Here is a 21503-nt window from a genome sequence, read left to right on the forward strand (position 1 = left end):
GAGCAGTTTCCAATTATCGTAAATTGATTGGCATTGACTAGCTATGTCAATTTGTATGGCCACACTCAACCTTGTATGAGAAACACTAATAGAGTGTATGCTCTATTGAAACGAATAAGTTTCCATTTCGCTTAATAACGTAAAAACATCAGCATTCATGGTGTGTAGACATGAGCATATACACAAATATATACACTCATATATGTGTATATGAGTCTCTCTGTGTGTCTATGTGCGATGCCAGAAACTGACACCTTATTTCAATTATCTTGCTCTTGTTGCTCTCAGCAATTGTGAGTAGATTGAAAAAGTTTGCTGAATTGAAATTACTAATGGGTGTGGTGGTTGGTTCTTAAAATATTAGTAGATGGGTTTATCCTACTAAGGTTTTATAATTGGAAAATTAATATATATATATATATATATATATATAGTATATATAATTATAATTTAAATTTTAAGTTACGTTACGTTGTTTGGTTTGGTCGTTTAGTTAGTTAATTAGTTACGTTCGGTTTTTAGGGTTTTTGGGTTAAGTTTAACGTTACGTTAGTATAACTAAGAAGTACTATATCTACTAATTAGTACTGTTTTGTAAGAATGTGAAGATGGGTAAAAGGGTTTTACTAGAGAGTGCTGCAAAGAAGGCAGAAGGTGCTTTCAGAAAGAGAGAACAAGAAAGAGAAAAGAGTAAGCAAGAACAGTTGAAATTAGAAGCTGAAGAGGCTTCTAAATGGGAAGAAGGTTCTAAAAAGGTAAATAATAAGAAATTGTTAGAAGAACAGAAGAAACAGGAAAAGCTAAGGGCTAAGAGTGAAAGAGAAGCCTTACTGGCAGAAGAAGAAGCTGCTTTAGGAAAAGGTGGTAAAGGTAAATTTAAAAGAAAGTAAGAACATTAATGGTTCTCAATTACCATCATTATTCATTTGATTATTATGCGTCTCTCTCTCTCTTCTCGTCTCCTTATATATTTTTTGATGTGCATACAAGAATGATATTAGGGTAGATGTTAATAATCATCTCTCATCTCACAAGAACTTTCCATTCAATGGGTTTTACACACGGAAAGTACGTATTTGTAATTATATGTAGATGTATGTTATGGATGTTTGAAGAAATTAAAAAAATATTCCTTATAATCATATACACTTGACATCCTATTAAAACAATAATAAAATAATCATTAGTCAACTTAATAAACAATCTTTTTATTAATAAACTTTCTTTCTTCTATATATGCGTTCTCTTTAACACATTTTTTAACAGCATTCAAATAAATTTAATATAAAATGTCATTACGGTAAAAACTGAATAATAGATAGTTGTCTTTTAAATATACACATAAGGAGATTAGATTCAGGGAATATAACGAGACTGCATTCATTATTTTATGGAAGACCAAAATAAATATATAAGAAAACTGATTAATTATGTTTGCCTCGATCTTGGAGATGGTTCAACGAACAAGGGGAAAACATTGTTGTTGCTTGGCATACGAAGATTAGCAAAAATATCAGCTTTAACAACTGTGCTGTTGTTAGTGAAACTTCGTAAACAGAAGATATCTAGTTCATTATTAAAAGAGGCTTTTGAAACTCATAAGGTTTTCTCACTACTTTCATTGCTCTATCCTGTTTTAACTTCAATAACTAAGAAAGATAAATCCCGAGGTTTACAACTAATTCCTTTCGAGACAACTGTGCTTGTATCATTATTAAATTGTAGAAGCAATATTTCGACTTGGTTGCTGTCATATGTTTCTACAGAGTCGATATACGATCTAATCAATAATCTAGCCGTCATTAAGAAGTGGTCAAAGTTAGATCCCAACATCGTATTAAGTCTCAAACAAATTATACTAAGTTTAATAATACCATGCATTGCAAAACAACACCAGGCAGATTCCACAATATATAAATTATTGTTCAACAAGAGAAGCTACATCAGAGATTTTATCATCTTTGATTCCGTTTGGAATTTTCTGTCACTGTACAATATAATTAAACAGAGAGTACAAGCTTACAGACATAGAAAGCAATTTGATAATACAGATACAACAAAAGGATATGCCCACAATAAAAATTTGCATAAGAGAAGTAAATCTTCTTTCTCTTTGAATTGGAAACCTTTGTTGGACAAATTGATTGAAAATCAAGACATATATGATATAACAAATAAAGAAACAATCATTAATAAGATCCTTAACTCATTTTTCGTCAAAAATATACTTCCAACTTTAAAATGGACAATTTGGAGACAAAGTGTCTATAAGATATTTGCATCTAGAGACAAAAAAAACAAAGTTTCTAATATCCATTCATCAGTTCTAATCTTCTTCAGTTTCATGATCCTGAATGGTAGTAATAATGATCACCACATGGACATGAACATAAGAACTGGAGTAATAAAATATATGTTGAGATCTCTTTTAACTGTCAGGTTACAGAAAACAGATCTCTTAAACAGACGTATGTATAACAAAATCGCCACATTTTTAATTGCGCAACTAGCTATTTATAATTACAAACATTAAAACAAAACAATGCATTTTATTCTTTATTAATTTATTTTTTGTGCCTATATTTACTTCAAGTTACGATCGATTAGATAATTATTGGCATATCCAAAGATGTATAACAAGTACATAAAAACAAAAAAAGAAAGTTCGTTACTCCATATGTAAAAGAGTATATTAGTTAACACCTGGAATATTTGTTTTACCCTTCATTTTTTGTAAAATTTCCTTAAATCTAGATCTGTCTCTACCGTTAATTTGATCAGCATCATCCAGATTGATTAATTGCAATACTCTATCCCAAAAAGTATTATCTTGATCTAAAAATTCTTGGTTACTCTTTAAGAATTGATCATTTTCGGCTCTAACATCTTTTAAATTAGTTTCTTTCTTCTTATTATAAGTTTCATAGAAATCATCAATATACTTTACTGCATCTTCTTCTAATTCCACTTTCTCTTGTTGATCTTTTCTGTCTTTGTCGGTAATTTCCAAATCTCTCCTCTCTTTCCATTGTCTTATAGCTTCACCGGCTTCCTGGTATGTATACTCACCACTCTCCAATTCAGCATCATTACCACTCATTTGCTCACCAGCTGTAGAAGCTTCACCATTCACTTGTGACGGTTGAACATCTTCAATATCAGGGAACTGTTCTTCAAACTCCTTAACAACATCTGCTTGTTCCAGAGGAACGTCCTGATGAATTTCGTCAGACATCTTATAATAGAACGCGGATGTAGGCAAAACTATCAATTAATCTCTAAATTTGTTTTCAATAGAAAGTAAAACTAAACAAACCAAAGACAATCGGTCTTCCTATGTTATCCTTTAATCATGATTTAACAAGACTGTGTTCTGTTATATCTTGATTTCTTAATATCTTGTTGTTAAAGATTAAAGTTTCCCCTTTCATTCAAAAAATTTGGTTACTTCATACAGTCGTTGATAATGATATATAAACAAAAGGCATCTATATGATTATAAGCCTATACACATGCACATGTACGCATACACATAAGTTATAAGATGAAGTATATATGTTAATCGTTGATTCTATAACGGTGTGTATTACTATTTGTTACTCTATAAATCATGCCCAGTTCCAAATTATACGTCCAATACATGCACTAACCGTCTCATCCCTTTAAATATTATTATTTTCTCTCTCTCATTGGATTAAGATGGATAGTGAATTCCCTATTTCTATTATTTCATTAGTTTGTAAATCTAATAGTTTCAACCCATTTAGATATTGCACGAACTGTTCAGATATACCAATAAATTTTAAATTCACAAAATAGGTCTCATTAGGTTGTATTATTGGGACTTTGAAATCGTTGGATAGTAAAATTACATTATTCTTTACATTCTTTGTTGGATTATTATAATAAACTACTGCGTTTAATGGAAATTGTGAGTTGTTTATTATTTGCAATATAACTTTAAACTCTTCACCTTTTTTCTTTATTATTTTATTCTCTAGAAATTTAAATGAAATATTGTTTAATTTGTTAATTGAATTGTAATTTATAAATCTTCCACTTGCTAATCTTGGTGTCTGTATATTCATTTGTGAAGAAGAGTTAGACAGACCATTTAAATTCATCGATGAGTTGGAATGAATGTTTGAAGTCGCAGTCGCTGAGGCGCTATAAGCATTTGGTTTAAGTGAAATGTCACTACCCCATGTGGTGCGAATATCAAATATTTTCAATTTATTATTAATTTTTAAATTATAATCAATATTCACTTTTACTTTAATGTTTTTTTTACCAGTGGAATTTACAAAAAGTTCTGGTAATTTGTATATTATACTATAACTATCGTTATTCAATACACTTATAGGCAGTGTTATCGTATCTGAATCATCTATCGGCTTTATCACTAAATCTTCATCAAAGTTATCATCATCTGAAATACTCAATCTAATAGTATTAAACACTAGTCCATATTCTTCTGTTCTATCAAAATATTTCTCAATTAATAGTTTCAATTGTTGGGATACTTGCAAATCTAAGGATGTGAGAATGAAATTGTTCATATAACTTGTCATTACACCATTATTTATAATTCTATCTTTATTATTCTCATAGATGGTAATATTTCTTAATCTCATATTCAACGGTGAATAAATTGGGTAATCCACTGAGAATTCTTTGCCCTTAGTGAAGACATTACATTCTTTCGTAGTAGCTTGCGCAGCGCTTAACTCATCCAATAAGTTCACTTCTTGAAATGATTGTAAATATTGAGGCATCTCGTTTTCATCATTAGAAGGTTGTTTCTTGGGTTCACTTGAATAAGAAAATTTGAAAATTATTTTATTATTATGGCCATTATTCATGACAATTGATGATTTGAACAAATAGGTCTTGAAGAAATTGTTATTCAGTTTGTATAATCCTTGGTTGTTTACTCCATCAAGTTTAAGGAAACATTCGTCAAAATCCAAAGATATTAATTTATTATCATTGATATGTACGACAAAGCCTTTAACTCTAACATTCTCGTTTTTGACCCTCAAATAAAAATCCAAATACTCATCAAAAACAATAAATTTCCTTTCATTATGAGATGCAACTATTTCATCAAAAGATCTTAAATCTGGACCAACTGTAGAATCCCCACTGATTGGTAAAAAGACCTCCATTTTAAACCGAATATGTATTTATTATGAGTGTTGTTAGTGTTCAGGCGAAGAGTGATTGCGAGGGCACCAAATGTGAGAACTTGAAGACTGCAATTGTACCTTTAACTCAACAGTACATCAAATGTGATGTCTCTTGAAGAGAAAACAAGCCCAGTACAAACAAACAAAATAGGAATCACTGTAAAATATACATTTCACTTTAAGATCTTTCAATTTTTTGAATATTTCTGATGTCCGAAGAGATGTTTAGGCGGTAAATGGCTAAGAGTCAATAGATTAAGTATGGATAAAAGGTTGAGTAAAAGCATCAAGAAGACAAATTGGATGTCTCTCCTTGACGGAGTTGTAATTATACGATATATGACGAGGCTGAAATAAGGTGTTTACGTGTCTTACATATAATTCTACTGCAATTAGGTTCTCTAAAGAATGATTCCATAAGTTGTTGTGGTTTTTTTTCCGTGAAACCAAGTTTACTTCATCGCATCAAATTTCAGAGCTTGTATACACATATACAGCGCAATTGCAAGTACATTGCGATTCAAATATGAACGAATTCAGAACACTCAAAATCTCGTTTAAACTGTTCCTCATCGCACCACCATCGGCTGAAACCCAAAGTTCACAGTTCGAAATAACCAGAACAATTTTACAAATTTATCTAATCGCAAACCAAACCAAAATATAAGATCGATTATTACCCATCGATGCCTTCAACATCATTGCCAAGTGCAGTTACAAAGGTTTGTTCCATCAATTGCCAGGCAGACGAGACGGACCAGCTAAACAGATTGTTGGGTGATGTGGCAGACATTGTAAAAGGTTTTCACAATATCCAACCTTTTAAACGTACTGCGATATTTTCTTTCGGACTTTTGTGGAATAGATGTCGTTTAAAGGGCCAAGGTATGAAACTAAAGTACAACTGCGTGAATTAATTAGTCAAAGTTACTTAATAACAGAAATTCAATAGTAATCAATTGGGTTTGGATAATGAGTAAATATATATATATATATATGTGCGTGTGTGTGGACATGAAGATAAATAAAAGTGAATCTGATCTTTTGTTTTGACGACAATGCAATTACATTGTTAATAATTCCTTCTAATTTCTAACCCATTGAAAATTGAAAGTTCAAAGTGTCGCAAAGTTCTTTGAACTGACTTGGTTTGAGAAGGTATAATTATAAAAGAAGGTCTCGGTAAAGTGAATTAGACACAGGATAAGATATTATACACGTATTAAAGGGAAATAATGGGTTTTCTTAAGATTTTGAAAAAGCCAATGGGCTCGAATGATGTAAATATTAAAGCTACAAAAACTACTGAGTCAACTGCTTTTTATGGTAACGATGTTATTGCTTTTGATACGTTAAAGAGCGTTCAACCTTTTGTTAAACTTTTCAGAAATTTACAAAATGTAATTTATTTTGATGACATCTGCACGCTGGACGGAAGTGAATGTCATCTCATAATAAAAGGTAACTCTGTTGTGATTAATGGTGAAGTTGTTATCAATTCACTAGTGGACTTGAACGTCTTCTTGAATTTAGATTCAAATTCAGTTACTTTCGAAGATATGGCCGTGACATACACTAATTGTCAGAAATTGTACAATACTGTCTTAGTTTCAAATTTCGAATCAATTTCTGCTCAAAAATACTTAACTGGTATATTAATCTCAAAATTTGGACTCCAATTGAATGATATTCATATATTATTGAATTCTAAAAATAAATTTAATTATAAAGATTGGTGCTATATCAAGTTAAACGGTTCTAATGAATATATAAAATGCTGGTGTCATATAGATAGAGATAGTAACGATGAAAGAAACGGCATAAAAATTAAATTTTACCAAGAAGACAAGAAATCTCTAAAGAAAAATAATTTAATTGGTTTTGTTGATAATTTGAACGTCACAGACTTATTTTTAAATGTATCTGAAAGTAATTTGGAAGATGACAATGCAACTAAGTACATAGAAAGTATTGATTCGGTGAAGATATTAGGTACATTTAAAATTGTGAATTCAGGGTCTGAAAGCATTTCGAGGAGTTCAACTTCTTCATCTTTAAATTCAGATAATGTTGGTAATGAAAATCCAGCTGAAAAACTGCATAAGAGAAACATATCGATGGTAAGCGCGATTACACAAACTTCAAAGAATTCTTTTGCTTCAAAGAATTCTCTTTCAAATTTATCAATTTCTTCATCAATTCAAACCGAAAAGATTAACAAGAAAAAGATTGACTTAAATTTAATAAACTATAAAGATGGTTTAATAATTAAACCAATACCGCACGATGGTATCTCTCATATGGATTCTCTGTTGAGAATGTTAATACCTATGATTGACTGTTTGAAAAAATATGGTAGACCAGATAAGTTTAAAATAGATAAAAGTGATAGGGAGTCGATAATGTTCGCATTACCTAGTCCAAATTCAACAAGAATAGTTGATGCTGTACTACAAGAAAAATTTTTTAATGACTTCACATTAATAGATGACAACCAGAATAATTCCACCGCTCAAATTTCTATGAATTCAGTCTCAGATTTATTAGTAGATAATATATAATTACTTCGTTCATTGATACATAAATATAATATATTTATATTATTTTTATGTTATATTTTTATGTTAATGCTATGCAATTCGTTCTCTAATTCAAATATTTCATTTCTAAATCTGTTATTATTAATTGAATTAGAGATTAAAAATTCTTCTATATCCTTCTGAATTTCAATCAGTTTACGTTCGATTTCAAAATTTGAATACACTTTATTATAGTTAATTAAAACTTCAAATAGCGGTAACCAAATATTATCTTTCTGCCAATATCTCTTAAAATTTTTGTTCAGTTTCCCATGATTATTGGTATTCAATGAAATAGGTTCCCCGAATAACATATAATGAATCATATTAGCTAATCCAAAATAATCAATTTCATAACTCCATTCTTTCTTCTGTTGGACTTCTAAGCAATCTTGATCATCAAAATTCCAATCAGCAATAAACTTTGTACCTTCTGGAAGTATTTGCATATCAAACGATCTTCCAAAATCGATTAAATACAATCCTTTGAAATTCCAACCATGGGATCCATCAGCTTTGTAACCCATAGAAATTTCAGATTTTTCAAATCGAATCATACAATTATCAGGCTTTATATCGCCATGTATTATATCAATTGAATGTAATTTGGTTATTACCTTGATCAGCTCAACAGTGAAAAACATACACAGAATTTCGTTAATGCCAATATCCTTAGATTGATTAACTTTATTTTTGTAGTGATTAATCAAATCAAGTAAAGTACCTTGATCGGCATATTTTAAGACAAGATAACTTTCATCAGTAAAGCAGTGCAATGAGTTAACTTGAATAATAGATCTTAATATAGAATCACCCTTTAATCTTTTTTCAATTTGTTTTAAAATGTAATATTCCCATTTACTTGCAGGTTTCTCAACTTTTAAAGCATTTAAACGGCCTGTACTTGATTCAGCTAAATAAACTGTAGCATATCCACCTTCCCCTAATTTACCTCTGATACAATAAAGATCACCAGTCTTCTTGAAATCAACAATTGGATTTTTGTTTTCAGAAATGCTTAATCTATGGATGTTTTTTAAAAAGGCACTCATTTTCAATGGTTGCTTATAATCATAGAAAGTTTGATATGACTTTAAAGGTAAAGTAAGTTTAGACAACAATTGAGTTCTTAATTCAATGCTCAAAGGATTAATAATTAAATTTTTGTTTCTATAGTGGTTAGGTTGTGTTAAAAAAGGTGAGCTTTGGGAAGTAGAATAGAAACTTTCTTTATTTTCTTTAATCGGGGTCATCATATTATTGGTATTAGAGGTTCTGTATTCCTGTCTTGTTTCGATCTTTTGTTCTGGTAATTTCATTTGTTGCTGTAAAGTTTCTGTATCTTCTTCAACTGATTTCTGAGAATTTAAGTTATTTTTTGCCACATTTTTCACTTCAGTCAAATCATCTAGATTTTGTTTAGTAAACTCTTGGGTATTTTCATATAATGCAAATTTATTCTCAGTATGTTCGTCATTGTCTCCCAAGCTATTTGGTCCCTCATAATTTTGATTAAACATGGAATAAACTTCATTAATGGCATTCTTTGAAAAGAAGGTTATAGTTGGAGAGTTATTGAGTTTATTAGCTGTCATAATTCCTAAAGTATTTTCTTTTTTTGGAGTAATTCTATTGCCAGTATCATTCAATGGCAATATTGATGTTTTTGTAAAATTTACATTTTCAACTTGTTCTTGAGAGTTTGGAGCAGATGTTATAGCAGAGTTGCTATTTGAGCTTTGCAGATTGCCAATCTGGTTAATAATAGAAGGTATTTCTGGTGAATTGTCAATGTCTTTTTCAGTAAATGGCTGTTCAATATTTGTTTTTATTTTTTTATTTTGTGGTGAGTCTTTCATGATTAAATGTTTTTGTGGCCGTATTTCAAAAACATTCCTTGAAATAGCCATCAATTCTTCAAAACAGTATTCTTCATTATCACCAGGATATATTAAGTTGAAATTAACATCAATTTTTTCAGTCTTCTTTCCAGGTATTTCAATTATTTTATATACAGGATCAGTTCTTCCAATTTTATCTTGAAATATTGAGATTTTTCCGACGTGCTTATGATTAGAGTTGATAATCGGAGCATCTTCTATACTATCAATACTTTGTTTAAGTTTTCCAGCATTAATTCCAGACTCCAACATTGTACTTTGTAATCTATTCTCCTTCTCTCGAACATTTTTGGGATTCAACATATCCCATCCATCATTTTTATCTATTAATATATTATTAGAATCATTTGCGTCATCTTGAAATATTTGTATTTTATTGTTTTGTAATTTTTCAACATTATTGCTTTCTTGGAATGTTTCTATAAATTCATCTCTTTCTTTTCCTAACACCATTTTTGGAGGTTCGAAATTTTTAAGCAAATCTGGTAATTCCATATGTTTACAATTAAGTTTATCAAAAGTTAAGTCAATATTCAGTTCTCGTACTCTTTCACTAAATTCATCATATTTTTTTTGTAATCTTTTTAATGGTCTTGCATTTTCTTCCAAACCATTTTCTAAGATGAACATGGCTTCTTTAAATCTTTTCATATTCATTAATATATTCACGAATTCTTCATAAAATAAGGTTAACTTTACCCCAATCCTTTTACGATACATATAAACAAATATATCTTTCATATCAACCAACGATCCTCTAGCAAACAGATCGATGTACCAAAGCCAAATTTTTAAATATCTTGGGTCATTTTTATAAATATCTACATCTTTTAGATACATCAAACACCTTTCCATTAAATCTAACATCCCACTCTGCTTGGATGTTCCACCTTGAGGGAATGCATCATTTATCCATTGGATGTATTCCAAGTAAAGTTCCAAAGGATCATCCATTTCTTCAAGCTCTTCCATCAATCGTTTTTCAAAAATTATTTTTGTTGAGTTTAACTGAGACATATCCTGTCGTAACATTTGCGACAAATGCAAAGCAGATCTACCTTGCTTCAAAGGTAGGATATTCTCTTTCTCAGATTCAATATCGTTAAAAGTAGTCGAATATTCAGTCATTCATGCACAATAAGAGAAAGATACCTGTGACGGGCACGAAGCATACAGGATGATAATCTTCGTAACCTTCTAAACACAACGTGATGCTAAAGATATTTAAATACGTGTAGATCTGTTATTTAGCATGCTTTGGAATCCATATATACAAATAGAGATTATTTCTAATTAAATACAAAATTTCATTTTTAAGATTCAAATTCTGACGATTTAATTGTTTTGATTATAAAAATCTATAGTTGAGTTTGTTGCGCACGGACACCAAAAAAAGGTAATAAAATATGTAATGGTGTTAAGCTCATCGTAAAGAACAATGTATAATTTTTACAAATGTAGTTCAATTGGGATTAGAAGATCTATGTTTGTATAACTTTTAATTTAATGTGATTCTGTCAGGAATATGAGAACTTATAGATAAGATTCTTAATTGTCACCAATATAATATTTGTAGACAAATTTTAAATGGTAGTAATAACTGAAGTTCTAGAACTCTGAGCATAATATTAATTAAGAATGAAACAACTCATATATAAATAGAGGGGTTTCTGTATAAGAATTTATATTATTTGTTATGCATTGTATATGAGTATGTGATATTTGAAGAAGAATTCACCAGATTACAAAATAGCCGTTGCGGTAACATGAAGACTACCGAATTAAGCTTATACACAACGACAGTCGATGTCGATGGCGTTCGATCACTTACCCTTGTATCTCTTGATCTCTAAATATTCTGCAATTTAAATTGAAGAGTTATAGAAGGCGTGATATAGGTTTTTGGTTCTAATATTTAATGTTATTTACATGTATAAGGAATAATTACGGGATCGGACATTGTCTGTAATCAAAGATACTCTCAATAGAAATGAAATATGACATATCTGTATCGCTTGTGTTCGAAGGAGTTATGATACATCATTTGATGAACTCGCTCTGGTTTTTGTTTTATGTATTTACTCCATTTTAATCATAACCCATTATAGGATAGCTGATTAAGAACGATGTTCCAAAGATTGTACCAAATTCAAAGAAGGTCACTCTGAGGCGTTAAAAAATAAAAGTTTTATTCCTCAAATCAATTTAAGCACTACGATAGGAAGCAAATTATGTCTTGTAATATGTATGTGTTCGAAGAACGAAGTTTAAATGGAAAGCTGTTTGAATCTTTGCAATTTACAGAATTACCAAAAAAAAAGTAAATGAAACGGACAGGAATCGAACCTGCAACCTTTCGATTTCGATTGCAATTGTCTCCTTATAATCCAGAATTTAATTGGAGTCGAAAGCTCTACCATTGAGCCACCGCTTCATCTATTTTGTGAAATTTATTTCAATCTATGATGGTAAAAGAAGTAGATCATGATATAACATTACTAATTGTTATTCCTGTAAACCTGAAACAACAAAATGTGGAGAAACAAGCTTATGTTGGTTAGTACCAACGTCTATGTTAGTGTCGTTAGTCACTTTAGTTGCTTTCAAGAAGTCCATCTTCGTAATAGTTAAATAATCGATTGGTCTTTTATTAGTATATTCAAACGATTATATATAGAGTTACATGTCCTCTTAATATATGAGTTATCTCACAATTGAATGAACACATTACGTGTTCAGTCATTCTCCTAAGATCTTTAGTGATGTATTTTACATTTGTGTTTATCACGTAGCTATTTACATTGTAGTGAGAAATTTTCACCTACCACTTGGAAGATTGTTCTAGACCTTCTTTCCATTAGTAAGTGATCTATTAGTTCTGGACTCAAAGTGTCATAAACTCTTAGTTCTGTCACATACATTACAATAATTCTGACACTATTTTATTATATATTATATACTTTATAATAAAAAGAATCAAGCTTTGTTGAATATAACAAGAATAATTAAAGTTGCGAATCAGCGCTTCCCATCCGTTCTAATATAATAGTCTGTATCATATCTGTCTATCTATTGTATTACATTCCTGTCATAAATTCGTTAATATTAGTACCCATCATTAAAATAGAAATTCAGTGACTCAGCAATCAATGTGATCTCATTTTCTTCAATAGCATTGTTATTTAAGTCCGACGTACTTTAGTAATAGTAGTCGATCAATATTTTATAATGTGATCTATACAAAGACATATAACGTCTGTAAATAATCAAGTAAATAATTGCTTTTCTTATTTACTTGTTGCTTTTATTTAAGCTCATTTGTTGCACTAGAAGATACTAACTAGATCTCGTAAAAATCTTAATTCCGTGAAGTATTTGTTTATCAAAATATTATTATGCACTTGTTTTATCTTAATAATAATACTGTGCTATTGACCAAATCCATCTCACTATTTATTTAAGTTGGAAAAGTCCATATGAGTACCCACTCTATATATAATAGTACTAGCAATTTCGTCAAATTCTAACAAAAACACTCAATTTCAAACCCTTTCGTTCAGATATAAGGAAGATATGTTCCCAGGTAAAATCTTATTTTATGTATTATAGTTAATATTTAAAATAAAAAACCAGTCAGTGTATTACTTAATCAATGGGCTTGAAAGATGATAATGATACAATGAAAAACCCCGCTCTGTGAGAATAATATCAAGCCTTGCTTCCCCAAACATTTACTCCTAACCATTTCCTGAATATATTAAATTCAGCTACATTTTTTAACAATGTTTCTGTGGTAATTTCAACCTTTTGCTCTGCGCAATATTCTCTTATTATGTTCTGATTTTGACACAGCTCATCGAATACAAACTGATTAAAAACTACCACTTGAGAAGACCATGATCGTACTATATCAGTAACAAATATATTCAAACGTAATTCAAGTTGTGTATCGTTCATTATTTCACTTTTAATTGGAATTTTTTGTAGGAATACGTTGGCGTTAATAAGACCAGTAAGTATGTTTGTCAGAATAAGTTGACATCTTACTTTTTTGTCATTTTCTTTCTCAAACAGAACATTGCAGTATCCCATTATGATTTCCACTTCACGCTGTATTGTTGTAATTAATTTCTTATCAAAAATCTTTCTGTAATCTGATAATCGTGAAGTATCTCTCACGATCCCTTGCTCATTTTGCTCTAACACATATTTTTCATCATATTTATTATTAAGTTCCAGTAGTCTTGCCTCTTTAACATCAAGTACAGCTTGAAACATTTTTCGTGAATTCTGCAACGATTTCTGAATTACTTTATCAACAATATATTTATCGGTGTTTTCAATGTGATAACAAAAATGCATTATATCCATTACCAGACACCCTACATTAATGAAATAATCTATACAGGTGGTGATATACTTTGAATCAGCTGGATTGTTTCCAGATGATAGACGGTTGGTAAAATCATTGATTTCACGATTCTTTTTGTCGAAATCAAGTAATTCAATGTTTACAATATCTTGAGGATCTAAATTTTTCGTTCCCATTTCAGAAGCTCTCATAGTTCCTATGATTATATATATATATATATATTTGAGCTGTAATAGTCATGTTTATGCATCATTCTCAAAAAGTCTCCAACCTTGAGACAAAAATTGCATACAATAGTAATTTGTTAATTGCTTAAGATGTAAATTCGCTTCAAAAATATTTCAACTCATCGCTTGATCTACGGTACGAATTCTACGCATAACAGACATCAATGATACCCTTCCTAATTAAATACTTAAAAGATTCTAGATCTGAAGAAAATTTTTATTTAATTCACACACATATATATATATATATTTTAATCAATTTATGCTTTAATTTAAATACTTGATGGTAGTTGCATATTCCAAGCTCGTAACGTATCCCATTACAGACAGACGCTCGCTAGAATTACTTATTAATAAATGTGACAAGATATCATTCAGCAACACAGTTGTTTCTGAGAAGTTGCTATGATCAACGCTTAAAATTAAGTGATACCAATTGACCGTTTTAATGAATATAGTCTACCAAGTTTACCTTTTATAATTGGAAGATATTTATATGGATGTACATAATACCATTATTCACCATACAATTTGTAAACCCGGACACTTCATAGCTTTTCGGCGTAAAAATTTTCAGTGAAGCCATCTCTAAAAATTGATAAACTTTTGATATCAAGAGCCACTAAATTATGTGTGATTGAAAATGTGATTATATTTTTATGAAGATAGCTTAAAAGACAATCATAGGTAATATCGATAGTACTTTATCTTCACACTGGCTATTAAAACCAATAATTTGGAAAAATTTTGCTATTAGCCTCATATCCATATTGATTAGATTACTTAAACGTCGAAGTTATATGGATAGCTGTTGAAAAATTATAAAACTGAAACTATAACAAAGAGAAAAAGAAGCAATGTCGAGATTTGAAATTTATTCACCAGAAGGGTTAAGATTGGATGGACGTAGATGGAATGAGGTGCGTAGATTTGAATGTTCAATAAACACACATGCTCATGCAGCTGATGGTTCCTCATACCTGGAACAAGGAAATAATAAGATTATTACTTTAGTGAAAGGCCCAAAGGAACCTTCCTTACGTTCTCAAGCCAATTCTTTGAAGGCTACAATGGATGTATCTGTTAATATAACCAGATTTTCTAAATTTGAAAGAAGTGCAATTAGTCATAAAAATGAAAGACGTGTTTTAGAAATTCAAACTGCTCTTCTGCGTACTTTTGAAAAAAACATCATGTTACATCTATACCCAAGAACTCAAATTAGCATACAGGTTCATATTTTGCAACAAGATGGCGGTATGTTCGCATCTTTAATCAATGGGATAACTTTAGCTCTAATTGATGCAGGTATCGCAATGTATGATTATGTGAGTGGAATATCAATTGGTCTATTTGATACAACCCCTTTATTAGATGTAAATACTTTAGAAGAAAATGCAATGAGTACAGTTACATTGGGTGTTATTGGTAAATCTGAAAAACTATCACTATTATCTGTAGAGGATAAAATACCACTAGATCGATTAGAAAGTGTTTTAGCAATTGGTATTGCTGGTGCGCATAGATTAAGAGATCTTATGGATGAAGAACTAAGAAAACATGCACATAAGAGAGTGATAAAAGCTTCAACCAAATAATTATAAACTATACTTGCATTTTAGCTTATTTTACTTAACTGAAATTAAAAGATTGCATTACCAATATACTACTGTAACGACAAAATACTCGTTTAATGATTTCCTAGTATATGAACAATATATATATATATATATATATATATAATCACATAATACAAATAAATAAAAATTGTCTATTATTAAAATTCATACTTCTGTCACTCTCATAATCGGATTGTTTTGTTATGTAAAATTAATTATTACTCGATGATGAATCAGTTGAAGAAGTTGACGTACTATATAAGTAATTGTCACTAACTTCGTTTTGATCGTCATCCCCGGATACATTATCATCTGCATTTATATTTCTTTCTATGAATCGCTTTTCACTCTTGGGCTGTTTCCTTCCTGTGTATTGATTAGCAAAATCAATTGCTGGAGAAGTCTCACCCTCCTCTATCAATCTTTTTCTTTCTGTAAGAGTTTTATTTAGAAACTTTTTGGGGTCATCATTATTTTCTTTATCAGAATCATTATCAGTTAATTTTTCATATAATTTTTTTCCTAATGCTTTTTTTAATAGCATTTCTCGAACCTCGAAATATAAATCTTTGGGGGCATTATTTAATTGCAATTGATTCTTTTTGAAATACGATCTGAAATCATTTATATGTTTCTTAAATTCTAATTCATTTTGTTTCATCCATGATATATTCAACTCTTCTCTTGTAGCTCCTCTAGTAAAATTTCTCATTAAATATTTATCATAATCTCGAATAATATTTGTTATAATATCACTAGTTGAGACATCTTCAGTTCTTTGTGTTACCAAAAATTTACCAATTTCTTTTACAGGTTTATAAATATCATCACTATCTGTACCAACATACGGAATATCATCATGAGCCACATAGTCAATATTATACTCATCTAAAAAGTCTAAGGTAACACACCATGGTGCATCAGCGATAACTTCGTCGACCCATTTACAATGTCTCAGTGTCTCGCATCTTTGTTTATCTGTAAGAACGGTTAAACCTTTTAACTTATGCGTTACTTCATCACTTGGAACACCACATATTAACGTGACATTCAGAAAGGATTTTTTACATTGCTCCAATTGCTTCATATGACCTAGATGGAATAAGTCAAAAACACCATCCGCATATATACGAATTGGTCTATCTTTTCGTGGTATATTAAATGGATATCCAGCAGGCCTAAATCTACGAAGTTCTTCAGGTAATTTTGCATTCAATTCTTTTTCTCTCTCTATATAATCCTTTTCTTCTTTACTTACCTTCTTATCCTCACTAAAGTGCTGACGCTTTTGTGTTTTATCAGAGTCTTCATCCCATGACATGCAATTTGACGGAGCCCTATCATTATTACCATTATTATCTCTAAAGTTGGATACTGCCACGTTATTTATATGGGCAGACTTCGGATCTTCCAATTCATTCAGTTTTCTCTTCTTCCCTAAACTGAATATATTAGATAATGAAGAATTTGATATCTTCTTCTTCAATATTGATCTTCTCTTGCCATTAGCCATATCTTCCTATTTTACAATGTGTGATATTGTTAGCTTTTAGTCTTGTTTTTTTATTATTTGAATAACTTTTTCTTTTTATGCAACAATATTCCATTAATCGACAGTAGGCCTTCGAAGGCAGTATGTTGATATGGATGATGATAGAGTAGGAAAGGGTATATGCATATACACACATTATACCTTTATAAATGAGTATTATTACCGTTATAAAAAACATTTTAGTGAATCAATTTAAGTAACTCTTAACTGTCCCTCAAATGAATCAATCTCTTTTGTTACTTAGCAATAGTTGCCCTTAAAATTGCCAAGCGTCATCATAAACGATAAGATATTCGAACTAATAATTGAATACTCATAAAGAGATAACTAACGCTATTAAAAGTAAAGTCTTTTTAAAAGTTAATAACGACTGTGACAGTATTAAACTGATTACTTTAAATTTCTTGGCTATGGTTAACCTTAATGAAACAGTTTGCCTATACCTTGAGATAATGCAGGAAATATTATTGGCTTAAGAATGGTCGGTTTAATATATCTTGTATTAATTCTGATACACTGTTTATTAGAAACATGATTTAATCATATATATTGAAGGATTTGAAAGAATAGAATTTTTTAAAAAATACGAAGTATGAATATATTTAAGTGAACTTTGTTTGTAAATACACGTTAGGAAGATAATCATTTTGATAATATTTAAATCAGCTTATCAGCCCTTATTTTTGTTATCAATTCAGCTACTGAATCAACTTGAATACCTGCATCTCTTGGTTTGGGTTCCTCCAATTTTATGACTTTCAATTGAGATCCAGTATCAACATCTTTAAATAATTCGTGATCTAAGCCAAGTTTCTCTATTGGTAGTTTTTTTGCCTTCATTAATTTTGAAAGACTTACATATCTTGGAGTGTTTAATCTCAAATCTGTAGTGATAACCATTGGTAAAGAAGAAACTAAATATTCTTCACCACCGTCGATTTCTCTAGTAACTTTGATCTTATCACCTTCTAGTAGTTCAACTTTTGCTGCATTAGTAGCTTGTGGCCAATTCAAAAGACCTGCTAATATTTGGCCTGTATTGCTGCTATCATCGTCAATTGCTTGCTTACCTAGGATAATTAAATTTGAGTTACTTTTTTCGACCATTTTTTTTAATAACTTTGCAATCGCGAGAGGTTCTAGTGAAGCATCTCCAGAATCAATTAATGTTGAGCTATCGACACCTTTAGCTAAACAATTTCTAATGATATCCTGAGCTTTGTTTTGGCCAATGCTTACACAATGCACATTTTCGACTTTGTCATTATGGGACTCCTTAATTCTTAAGGCTTCCTCAACGGCTATATCATCGAAAGGGTTGATACTGAATTTGATACCTTTTGTGTTGATAGTACCATCTACTAACCTTGGTCTGATCTGATAATCAATGGCTCTCTTAACTGGGACCAAAATACGCAAGTACGATTTTGAAGACATACTATATTAATTGGTTTCACTATGCTGACAGAATTACAGTCAAAAATACATGTCAGTTCGAAAGATTATCCGTACAGTAAGAACAGTATACACTTTCAAGACAATTAAAATATTACCATTTTATAATTTTAAATTTCAGTATATCCATTTTGGATTTCTATTATTCCCAGCGTTAATTTTCCAATATTGAAAAAGTTCTGCGAGGCATGCATACATTCATATAACAAAAGACAGAAAGATGATGGCACTTATTATGGTAATGGGAACCGTATTGCCTCATCTGCCTTTTCAAAACAAGGACACATTTTCATATAGTTAAACGGTGTTTATATAGCTCTAATCATTTTAAACTCAAGGACAATATTTCTACTATACATGTATATTTTTTTCTAACAATAAACACTCAAGTTATAAACACACCACTGCAAGTGAAAGAATTATCCCCTAGTGATCAAGCTTGAGATGTTTAACGGTCAGACCTCTATGAAGTAAACGAAAATCAAACAGTGAACAATTTTGTGCTTTCATCTAAGAGTTATTGTACTCAGTAATAGTGGCAACGTATTCACGGGACATGAACACAACGCATGCAATATTAACAATCCGAACTTTTAACAACTTTTCGCATATTTATCCAATTCAATTCAATAGCATAAAACGAAGCAAAGGGTAAACCATAAAGCACTATCTGAACGATCTGGATCTATATCTCTTACCAAGTGATGATGGGACAAAGGAATTGCATATTAACAAACATCACCTTCACCCGGACGCCAGTTCACGGTAACAATCTTGAACAATTTAGTGCAACCTAATAATTTCGTAGCCTCTCTCTGTCTCGCTCTGGCCCCACCGAGAACAACAAGCTGAATCGAACATGTAATGCATGCGTGATTCCACTATATCTCGGACAACGGTCAATATAAAAATTTGGATGTTGGAGTCTGGCAGGAGCCTGGTAGAAGCCTCATACGGGCTAGACAGGAGCCACGTAGGAGCCAGTTGGGAGCTAAAAAACCGAACACGGCGCAAGATAAGTGAGAAATAAGTAAGGTGTGAACACCAGAGAGAGTAGGTGTGCTCGACACTGTTCCGGACATTATCGCGGACAACAGACACTACAACTGTACTCACCGGGCCAAAGAAGACCGCCAATTACAACGCATGAGAAAAACATGAAAATTTTTTTTATCCATTTATTTACGTTTAGTTACTGCAAAACAAGCCGTTACAATCATGTCGACATCAACTGTCTTGGAAACACAGACTTTATTTAATAAACATATAATTTTCTTTAATTGTGCAATTGGCAGCACTCACTTCGTACGAGCAGCCGATCACGAGCTGCAGCACAGAAACAGACACAACACCCACGCGGAAAAGGGTGGCCCGATCAAGCCACAATCCAGGGTCGCAGCAGGGAATAGGAAGGTCTTCCCTAGCAGTCGTTCTATGTGGCATGTGCGCCCATTCGTTTGTTTTTTCAATTGCTTCTCCGGCGAAGCGAATCCCATTCGGAATCTCGGAACAGTGGCGCGCTACTTAGTCACCAACCGCGCGAACGGCCTCGGGAATACGAACGTGTTCCTTAGGCCGTTCGCCACTTCAATTTTTTCTTCCATTTGGCTTTCACCCCTTCACGCCATACTCGTACACAGAACCTATATTGCAGCTGCGATGTTGGCAAGGAAAAGGGAAGGCCGAGAACTGGCAGTACCACAAGAACATCCAGTAAGACACGATATATATACTTATGTGTATGTATCCGTCACGGTTTTCACATCGCCCACGGCACTCCGACTCGGCGGCAAACACAACACTAGACGAGCCGCTATCGACATGGCGTCCAGCTCGCAGCAGGCTCAAGTGCAGGGACGCCCAAAAAGGAAACTTCCCATGTTTGACCGGGCCACCGAGATGGCACAGTCGCCGTTTTCACACCACACCGCTCTTAACGCAGCGTTGCACGTTCATTTACGAGATACAGAGCGCAGGGGATACCGTGTCAGGCCCAACTAAAAAGGTTATCTAGCATGTTAGAGAACGAGATTATCCGGAACTGTTCACAAAAACGAAAACAGTTATGCTAAAAAAGCACCTTGGAGGTCTCGCAGCTTGTTGGTGCTGCCATGCTGCGTTGTTCTCTGTCCCGATCTCGTTTTCCAATCCACATCGTCGTATTTTTCCTGACAAATTGGGAACGTAGCAATCAAAAAGAAAATTTTTTCCTTTTCTTTTTTCTTTTTTCGTAAAAGAAGTGTTATATAGAGTCTATCCGTCAATTAATCAATTTCACACGTACATATATGTATACATATATAAAGAAAGAAATATACCTTTTCCTTAGTTTTTTAATTTCCTTGTTTTAACTCACCACGAGCAAACTATTTTGTTATCGATAGTCTATACACTTTGATATATACACTATTTGATTTCATTTAATTGAATAAGTATTCGGATTTGTTTTTCTTTATTTTTTAGTGTTAAAAAAAATATAAAAACCAACGTTCACTTTACAGCTCACACATCCACGAAAAGAACTATCTGGTTTAATCTATTAGTAAATCGAATAACATAAAGATTGAAGTTACTAAACTTTTATATATTTATAATCGTTTTCTCTATTT

The 21503-nt window shown here is 31.5% G+C and overlaps 11 protein-coding genes and 1 non-coding gene across 12 annotated transcripts; 5 read left to right on the top strand and 7 right to left on the bottom strand.

Annotated features, from left to right (window-relative positions):
• Nucleotides 1-608: 608 nt before the first annotated feature.
• LSO2 (Lso2p) lies at nt 609-890 on the top strand (the record flags this gene model as incomplete). The annotated part of the gene is made up of 1 exon (XM_003687518.1): nt 609-890. The coding sequence occupies one exon, from the start codon at nt 609-611 to the stop codon at nt 888-890; it is 282 nt and encodes a 93-aa protein (XP_003687566.1).
• A 500-nt stretch (nt 891-1390) lies between these two features.
• On the top strand, nt 1391-2533 carry PEX35 (Pex35p; the record flags this gene model as incomplete). The annotated part of the gene is made up of 1 exon (XM_003687519.1): nt 1391-2533. The coding sequence occupies one exon, from the start codon at nt 1391-1393 to the stop codon at nt 2531-2533; it is 1143 nt and encodes a 380-aa protein (XP_003687567.1).
• Nucleotides 2534-2692: 159 nt separating this feature from the next.
• Nucleotides 2693-3235, bottom strand: CLC1 (clathrin light chain CLC1; the record flags this gene model as incomplete). Its single annotated transcript, XM_003687520.1, has 1 exon — nt 2693-3235. One exon carries the CDS (start codon nt 3233-3235, stop codon nt 2693-2695), a length of 543 nt encoding a protein of 180 aa, XP_003687568.1.
• A 451-nt stretch (nt 3236-3686) lies between these two features.
• Nucleotides 3687-5168, bottom strand: TRS65 (Trs65p; the record flags this gene model as incomplete). Its single annotated transcript, XM_003687521.1, has 1 exon — nt 3687-5168. One exon carries the CDS (start codon nt 5166-5168, stop codon nt 3687-3689), a length of 1482 nt encoding a protein of 493 aa, XP_003687569.1.
• Nucleotides 5169-6424: 1256 nt separating this feature from the next.
• TPH3 (Tph3p) lies at nt 6425-7750 on the top strand (the record flags this gene model as incomplete). The annotated part of the gene is made up of 1 exon (XM_003687522.1): nt 6425-7750. The coding sequence occupies one exon, from the start codon at nt 6425-6427 to the stop codon at nt 7748-7750; it is 1326 nt and encodes a 441-aa protein (XP_003687570.1).
• Nucleotides 7751-7800: 50 nt separating this feature from the next.
• Nucleotides 7801-10797, bottom strand: BUB1 (protein kinase BUB1; the record flags this gene model as incomplete). The annotated part of the gene is made up of 1 exon (XM_003687523.1): nt 7801-10797. One exon carries the CDS (start codon nt 10795-10797, stop codon nt 7801-7803), a length of 2997 nt encoding a protein of 998 aa, XP_003687571.1.
• A 1197-nt stretch (nt 10798-11994) lies between these two features.
• TPHA0Jtrna2W lies at nt 11995-12103 on the bottom strand. The gene is made up of 2 exons: nt 12067-12103; nt 11995-12031 (listed from the first exon to the last, which is right to left on the bottom strand). It is a non-coding gene; the product is annotated as a tRNA-Trp (tRNA).
• A 1274-nt stretch (nt 12104-13377) lies between these two features.
• Nucleotides 13378-14232, bottom strand: CAL4 (Cal4p; the record flags this gene model as incomplete). The annotated part of the gene is made up of 1 exon (XM_003687524.1): nt 13378-14232. The coding sequence occupies one exon, from the start codon at nt 14230-14232 to the stop codon at nt 13378-13380; it is 855 nt and encodes a 284-aa protein (XP_003687572.1).
• Nucleotides 14233-15125: 893 nt separating this feature from the next.
• SKI6 (exosome non-catalytic core subunit SKI6) lies at nt 15126-15866 on the top strand (the record flags this gene model as incomplete). Its single annotated transcript, XM_003687525.1, has 1 exon — nt 15126-15866. The coding sequence occupies one exon, from the start codon at nt 15126-15128 to the stop codon at nt 15864-15866; it is 741 nt and encodes a 246-aa protein (XP_003687573.1).
• A 232-nt stretch (nt 15867-16098) lies between these two features.
• On the bottom strand, nt 16099-17400 carry TPHA0J03210 (choline-phosphate cytidylyltransferase; the record flags this gene model as incomplete). Its single annotated transcript, XM_003687526.1, has 1 exon — nt 16099-17400. The coding sequence occupies one exon, from the start codon at nt 17398-17400 to the stop codon at nt 16099-16101; it is 1302 nt and encodes a 433-aa protein (XP_003687574.1).
• Nucleotides 17401-18096: 696 nt separating this feature from the next.
• Nucleotides 18097-18876, bottom strand: CIR1 (Cir1p; the record flags this gene model as incomplete). Its single annotated transcript, XM_003687527.1, has 1 exon — nt 18097-18876. The coding sequence occupies one exon, from the start codon at nt 18874-18876 to the stop codon at nt 18097-18099; it is 780 nt and encodes a 259-aa protein (XP_003687575.1).
• Nucleotides 18877-20112: 1236 nt separating this feature from the next.
• Nucleotides 20113-20895, top strand: TPHA0J03230 (uncharacterized protein; the record flags this gene model as incomplete). Its single annotated transcript, XM_003687528.1, has 1 exon — nt 20113-20895. The coding sequence occupies one exon, from the start codon at nt 20113-20115 to the stop codon at nt 20893-20895; it is 783 nt and encodes a 260-aa protein (XP_003687576.1).
• Between the last annotated feature and the right edge of the window lie 608 nt (nt 20896-21503).

This window comes from Tetrapisispora phaffii, chromosome 10 (assembly GCF_000236905.1).
Source record: "Tetrapisispora phaffii CBS 4417 chromosome 10, complete genome".
NCBI lineage: Eukaryota > Fungi > Ascomycota > Saccharomycetes > Saccharomycetales > Saccharomycetaceae > Tetrapisispora > Tetrapisispora phaffii.